General features: G+C 38.2%; 1 protein-coding gene across 1 annotated transcript; it reads left to right on the top strand.

The window, feature by feature from the left end:
- The first annotated feature begins 2,767 nt into the window (after window positions 1-2,767).
- Window positions 2,768-6,238, top strand: cltrn (collectrin, amino acid transport regulator). The gene is made up of 6 exons (XM_038716568.1): window positions 2,768-2,928; window positions 3,315-3,373; window positions 3,653-3,738; window positions 3,923-4,039; window positions 5,519-5,713; window positions 5,806-6,238. The coding sequence occupies exons 1-6, from the start codon at window positions 2,865-2,867 to the stop codon at window positions 5,936-5,938; spliced, it is 654 nt and encodes a 217-aa protein (XP_038572496.1). The 5' UTR covers window positions 2,768-2,864; the 3' UTR covers window positions 5,939-6,238.
- The last annotated feature ends 1,815 nt before the right edge of the window (window positions 6,239-8,053 follow it).

Genomic DNA, 8,053 nt, shown 5'->3' with positions numbered 1-8,053 from the left:
GGCTGCTTTGTCTTACCACCCCATAATGAAGAAACAACTGTAGTATAGGTGGTGGCGGTGTGCGCGTGAACTCCAGCAATCCCCATTCACATGTTGGTGTGTGTATCGAGTAGTTTTATTACACCACCGAGGTTTCATTAGATGTAGGCCTACTGTTGATGTATTCATTATAGTTTCAGATACCAGTAGGCTATACTTCATAGCTTACCACTAGTATTCCAGTTGGACAATATCCTACAGTAGTTTCATTTTGCGGGTTGTTTTAATTCATAAAATCCTTGAGCAAGAAAATGCACTAGACATTGTGGTTATTCCCTAATTTGTTAATGCTATGTACAATTATTATAACCATTCATGCACGAGTTCAACATTTGGAAGTGTGCTGCAGGACGTCATGATTTTTTTAATGTCCCGCCCCATCCAGGCTGTGATTGGTCGTACCACGAAACGTGACACTGATGCGCGACTTTATGAAAAGCTGAACATGTTCTTTTGAAAAAGGCACCCGATCTTCTCCCTCCTGACTCAGCGCTGACTTAATGTGATGCACGCTACAAACAGCGTCTGACTTTCGCCGGCGCTGCAAAACTTCACCATGTCACATGACATTAAAACCTCGCGGGAGCAAGGCGGCTGCAGTCGCTGAGTCCGGCGACACAAAGTTGGAACCACCTTTGGACTGATCTCGCGGCATTTCTGATTCTAAACTTACAGCAAGTTCACGCAGGTAGAATGTATATAAAAAGCCTCCAACGCACATAGTAGCAGGCAGGCGAGACCAGAAACAGGTGAGCAGAACGTAGTGCCCCCTGGGTAATGCAGTTTATTTAGGGCCGGTGGGCCACTGATGCATCGGTGCACAAGGAGGAGCATTTTGCTGCTGTAGCTGGTTGACGCAGGAGCGAGGGATCGTGGTCCTCCAAATAGTCACAAAATAAATCTGAGGAGTCATGAGATGGTCAGTGGGGCAGGAAAATAAGAAAAAACAAAGCTCTGCTTAATAAATTCTTCAATAATTTTTTGACTTTATTTTTCTTTTTTTGTGAAATATTGGATCATTTAATAATTTGAGCCTCAAACAGTTATTTAAATGAAACCATGGCGAGAAATCTTATTCTGAAAAGCAACTAAAGCTGTAAGACAAATGTAGTTTAGTAAAAAGTACATTTCCCTCTGAAATGTAGTGGAGTAGGAATTTAAATTGGAATTTGAAACGTTCAAGTAAAGTATATCAAAAAAAGGTGACTGAATGAGTTACCATAGCATCATCATTAAGGCTACCTATAGCCCAACTTTTAACTGAAACCAATTCATTTTCTAAAGCGGGTGGGGCTGTAGATGCGCCAACCAAAGACAGAACTCTAATAATGTTTTGGGCTATTTCAAAAACAGCACCATGATAAAATAATGAATGTTGCTCCTCATTAGTCGGAAATCGAAATTCATTGAAGTTTTCTTAAAACCAAGTCCTAAAGTAATGCCTCTGCTGCCATCATCTGTTCAAGGAAACACCTGCAGTCTGTGGTACCATGGCAAAAGAATATGTAAAACAGTTTTTTGCAGAGACTTAACTGGGAGCAGTTGCTAGTGTTTAAGTCAGATTTACTCATGGGATGGGATGTCTCCAAAAGAGAACTTTAGATTTTCCATTATGTTTTTCTCTAAATAAGCAAACTTGGACAGAAGTGAAAAGAACAGCACAACACAAGACAACACAGTATTTTTCTTTAATTGTTCTTTACTGTAACCAACCAGATAAAAAAATGATGAAGCATGACTTTTAGCAGGGTTTGTACTGTGAATCTCTGTAAGATGTGTTTATATTATTTCAGCATGGGTGTTGTCTGTTTTATGGAAAAACACTTATGACATTTTATGGGAGCAAAAGATCGTTTAGGCCCAGTGCACAGTTTAATATGGTCTGGGTTTTAAATGGTATATATAGACTGCTATCATGAGAGAGACTTAAAAAGCAAACTTGGCAACAGGCTTTGCCTCGATTGTACTGTGTCAACTTAGTTTCTTATAAATGGCTCTGTCAGTCATCCACCACTGACTACACAGTGGATGAAAAATTAACCAAATTGCGAGTGTGATTGTCAAGGCAGAATGGATGATTAACCTTAAACATGTGTCTCGAGTTAAGAATTTTCACTGTGGTTTTGTCTATAACAATGTCTTTTCACAACTTTGTCCAGTGAACTGAGTCTAGTCTGGCAGATTTGGTTGAAACGGTTCAGCATTTTATTGTCTGCCTCACATAGCAAAGCTAGGTTAGACCTGATAGTTGTTGTGTTCAGGTGAGACAGGGAGTAGGTAAAGTAAACTTTTCATGAAATCAAGAGTTGGCACAGTAAAGGAGGCAGAATAACTCTTTAGTCTGACATGTACCAGTGTTGGGTCACTATGTGCTGAATGTAGTGCACACTGTCAGCATCCTGTAACCTTATCTCAACTACTGAGCAGATATGGTCGGATACTTTTTCATTTGGTTTGATTTGATACAATCTTTGAGATCCTGTTTTCATGCTAATATAAAGGTGCCTGGCATACTGGATGGCCAGGTCATAACACTGCACTGTGCTGAGTAAACAGAAGCAGACTGAGACGTTTTGTTCCTCTCCGTCAGGTCTCCTCTCACACATTAGCGAACCTATCTGGCTCCTTGAAAGCCTGAACAAACAGTAACACTTCCACCGCAGCACACACTCTACAGTTTCCATGTTATACAGTGAGGGCGGGTTAGTTCAGGTGTGTCCTGGCTTAAGCATTAACCTCAGACCATATCCAATGTTGACCTCCTCAAATCACTAATCACTTGAGCTTTTCGCAGCATTTTATTATTCTGCTTCTCTGGGGAAGTGATGGAAAAGATCCTATTCCTGCTCTGTTTGTCATCTGCTCTGGCAGAAAAGCTCTGTACACCAGGTAGGTGACCACACTTAATGCCTCAGATATAAAAAGCTTGGGTGAAATATTTTGTATTCCCATGTTATCCTACATTGTATTTCTACTAAGATAGAATTGGCAAACACAAGCATTGTTACTGTAAAGCTGTCCGTCTAGTAGTGCTCCTTTGTTGCCTCTCAAGTGTGGAATGCAGCTTCTAATCTGAAACAAAACTGGATTAGATGCATAACTCAAATGTTTGCCTCATAACAATGGCCTCCATTTGACATCAACAATTATTCTAAAACACATGCTAGTATATATGCCGTCTTTCTACACCTCTATGAGAGAGTTACTGATGAAGCATTCAAGAAATGATGTTAAATTCTCCTAACAATGCATTTAAATTTGTTTTATATATATAGACGCTTCAGATGGCTACAAAGTTCGACTCAGCATCAAAAGTGCCCTGGGAGATCAGGCTGTACGTATATATTTAAATATTCACCCGCCTGCACAAAATGATCGAAGCATCAAATTATAAACAACTGTCGGAAGTGTTATATGCTCTTCAAACACTGTGGCATAATATTCACAATCAACTGATCGTTCATGCAACTAGCTACCATTATGTACAGTCATATGCTAGGATTTACTAAACGTGCGTGTGACTGCTTACCATGAGGACAAGGTCCATCTGGTGATCAATTAACCTTAAACGACTTCACTGAAAACAGCACATGACCTGTTGTTGTTATTGCAGTATGTTTGGAATGAAAATGAAATGTTCCTTTTCCGAGCAACTCTGGCTTTTGCAATGAGGAGCAACTCCAGCGGCCAGGAATATGAGTAAGAAAACTTTTGTGTGTTCTCTTTTGCTGTTTTTTTTTTTTGTTGCTTTTGTGTGTTAATAAAATGATCACAATAACTATATTATATGATCTCTTTTTACCGTAATGAAATCATTGACTCATGGTTTATGGACATGTTACGACACTGATGTGGTCTTTATTGTCTTGTGGAACTTCACCAGCGTGTCAAACATCATTGTATGCAATGAGACTCCCAGAGTGTCGTTCTGGTTTGTGGTGACGTCACCACTGAACACATCACGCCTAGTTGATAAAAAACTTGTGGAGGATGCTGTAAGGTAATCACATGATGCCGTGACACTGCACCTGTGCAACCATTCATTGATCATACAGTAGGTTATTTTAACACAGAGCCCAGAAATAGTAGTGCCAAGACAATTAATGGCCACTGGGGATCCAGAATCCAGATAAGCAATAATCTCAGATACACAAATATAACTTCTTGAGCTGACAATGATTCACAATGCAGAAGCTTTTATCCTGGTTAGCTAGTTAAAGTGAGACTAGGTAATTTTTCTGAACAATAAAGTAATAATTGTGGAATAATGGTAAATATTAAAAAGTAGAAATTACCATTTGACAAACCTACTTAAGTTAAAGTATAAAGGTTTTGCTTTCATTGTGTGTCAATTAGAAATAGCTGCTGTGCAACATGGTTATTTCTAGTGCACTTTGTTTAGCATGTTCATTATCTCTAATTAAGCTCTTTCTGTTTAATACAATTATTCAACTTATTATTTTTTAATCTACATGACAATATCATACGTGCTTGCTGCTTAGCCTACTATTGTTGCCTGTATCTGCTGATGTGGACACGTAGCCAACCAAACCACTTGCTTTTCTATGAAGTGTGCTACATATGATTTGCCTTCTTCAATAGCTCAGACACCCAATATGATTATTCCTAAAGCATTTCTGAACATACTCTTTCTAACGTAGTACTGTGGCAATAAGCATGGGAGCATCCCATTATTGAATGTAGTAGGGAAAGTCTATATCTAAAGAGAGACCTGTGCGTCATGTGTAAAGCCCAACAGGACTGTTGTATCCTTCACACTGACAGGACCCAGTTTAAATTGTACCTAGGAAGGATTCACCCTGGCTTCTTACCTTTTGGAGGTTTTTAGGGGTGGGGGAAAAAATTGATACAGCATAATATCGTGATATTTGCCATGGCAATACTGTATCGATACATGGGCGCCAAGTATCGATATTTTATTACATAGATTGCAGATGGGAGTTTTAACTTTTTGGTACTAGAATAATAAAATCTATTGCTTTTTTTAGTCCACTAGAAAACTTAACAGTACACTGGAGAGGGGTTGAATTAATTCAAATTGAGGAAGTGTGGATCTACAACATAAAGCAGTGTAAAACCCTAGAGACAAATCAAGAATTTGAGCTACAAAGTAATAAACTGTCTTGACTTGATGAATCAAAGCTTGAGCCACGTTTGTAGTTTTGAGAACAACTTTATCACTGATGAAACATGTTTTGTAACTCATCAGTTTCAAGTACTTTGAGAGGAGCTAGAGAAAGTTGCCAGGGAAAAACTGCTGATGTGACAAATGTTTGAGCTATTCTGCTTACCTGTAATCACTGACCCTGACCAGGATAATTCTTTAAAAATTGGATGGATACATTTAAGTATCAGTGGCACACAAAATTTGACTTGCGACAGACACATGTTGGCCTGAAAAGTCAGTATTTGAAGGATTATATGTGTTCTAAATCTAAACTTTAACTTTTTCCAAAAGAAAGTCCAGGAATCGCATCAACAATGCCTTTCTGCTAACTGATAAGACTCTGGAGTTTATCGGCATCCCTCCCACGCTGGCAGCACCAGTCAACCCTGACACCCCTCCGTGGCTCATTGTGTTCGGGGTGGTAATAGGTGCTGTGTTTGCTGGCATCATTGTTCTGCTTGTGTCCTCTGTGGTCCAAAAGAAACGGTAAGCATGATGGTTGCAGTTGCATTACATTGATCAGTTTGTAAATGTGATTACTTTGCTCAGTCAGTCCTGGTTCTGGCTTCTTTTTCTAGCAAAAAGAACGAAAAGACGAACAATGAAGGCCATGATGAAGAGACGCGGGTGAAAACGCTGGAAAACGGCACTGCAAGTGAGGGTGTTTACAACATGTCTTTTTCAGATGATGCAGGATTCACACAGATGTAAATGTAAAACCCTTATATAAAAACTCTTCCATGTAAACAATAAGATGGGAAAAAAGGATATTAAGCTGCTCCGTGTAGACTTGTAAGTTGAAGTTTATCATAAGTCTGGTGATTTAATACATTTGATTTTTTGCTGAACATTTCAATACTGCCATTACCTGTTGCCTCAAAAAGAAACAAGCATTTTTTTTTAATGCCAGTACTTTCATTTTCTAAATGAATGTATACTTTCTGTATATGTTATGTTTAGTATATATATGTTTAGTAATGATAAATTAAACTGCTGAATTACTGTGTGAAAGGGTATGTGTCGCTTTATCTTTTGGGTATCTTTTGCAAAGGATCTGATGATGTGATCTGCTCTTTAAAAAGAAATCTGGTGACTGTGCTAACCATTTACTCTATTGTATATTTAAACAAATAAATGAATGAGATGAAAACAAGCAAGAAACTGGTCTCATATAAAACAAGGGCTTATTTCCAGTTCAATATGGCGTTAGTAGACTATGTAGAACTGGGATTTATGGCAAAAAAGTAATCTTGATATATAGAGAATATACATATCTCTAGATGTATATCTGTATTTTTCTAATCAAAAACAAATGCTAGACTATAGACAAGTCTCTTGCTAGATATAACCTGTATTTCTTTCCAAAATGCAATTTTGATGCGATCAAATTCAAACGAGCACCCAGAGGTGGTGTCCGCCGCTGTTTCAAAAATGCAAGTCTTGTTGAAATGAACAGTGGTCAGGCTCATTATCAAAACAGAGTTTCTGACATGTTCTGTACATCAACCAGTTTTGTAAACAGGTTAGTAAAAGCCAACTTTAAACTTTCCCAATTCTTGGCCACTGAACATGCTTACAAAACAATATGGCCTTTGTTGGTCCAGATGAAGGTCTGATTTTGTGGTGACCTATGGGGACCTTTCTTGTCCTGTGCATTGGTTCAATTTTCTGTCAGGGATGCCCATTTTGCTTGCATATGCACCAAGGCATTTTAAGCCTTTAAAGGGTAACATGGTATTTTTCAACCCAGACTGTATTTTCCCATGTTTTTGTGTCTATGTTACTAATTGGGACAAATTCTTTTGAAATTGTTCCAGTATTGACTGAGCGTGCTGCAGTCGACAGCAGCGTGTCATGGCTACAAAGTAATCCTTGCGGGCAATTGCGCCTAGTTTTATACTTTTGCCACTGACAGGCTCAGATAGTGTCTGACAACATTATGGAGATAGAACTTTTTTTAAAGAGTAAGATCATTTTTGTTTAACCAGAATCAGTCACTACATCACTCTTATCAAAGCCACCAGACTCCTTTGATAAAAACAGTAATTGGTAGCTACAAGAAGAGCCAATCACGGACTTTACACAAATTATTGGGGTGGGGGGAATATTATTTTGAAATATTTGTAGGAGGGTGTTTGGTTTAAAAAAAGTCCTCCCTTCCCACCCAATAATTTTTGTAGTTAGTTATTTCATTAGTGGTTCCCTACCTTGTCAGGACCCCCATTAAAGGTTTCCAAAATATATCTAAGGGATCACAAGATGATTAACAGGACATGAAAGCAAAAAAAAAAAAAAAAAAAAAAACCTGCTACACAAATTGTTTATTTTTTCAGATTTTCCTCTAAACTTGTTTCCTCCTTCCCCTATAATTTTCATAGTTTCCCTTAGGCTTAAAATGAGGGATTAAAATAATTGTGAGCCATAAACAGTGTGACAGTCAGTGTCCCACATCAGGAAGCATCTGCACAACTAAACTTTTCTTCAAACAAGTCTTCTAACTTTACATAGATAAACATGAACAATGCTCTTTATCAGAACTGAATCTATTTTTCTGTTGTTGTTTTTTTTAACCAATACTTCTGGCTGCTGTGTCCTGATATTACAATTCACTGCTTAGACAACGGCAAAGATGAAATCCATGTGTTTAACTTTAGGTGGCACCCTTGTACTGTCAGTTGCTGTCGCCTGGACAGACGCTGCTGTCCTCTTCTTCACAGCACTCTTCTTAGTACCCTTTAAACATTTGAATTTCAAACATACTTTAATTTACTGTTATTCTATTTTTGTCTAACTTTTTTTAAAGTGGTAATGCAGAAAGTCTTTCGC

The sequence above is a fragment of the Micropterus salmoides genome, unplaced genomic scaffold (assembly GCF_014851395.1).
Source record: "Micropterus salmoides isolate LMB-PRFRI ecotype aquatic unplaced genomic scaffold, ASM1485139v1 Ms_hic_scaffold_13, whole genome shotgun sequence".
Classification (NCBI taxonomy): Eukaryota; Metazoa; Chordata; class Actinopteri; order Centrarchiformes; family Centrarchidae; genus Micropterus; species Micropterus salmoides.
Note: the sequence above shows the minus strand (reverse complement) of the source record. Positions and strands in the feature narration are given on the sequence as shown.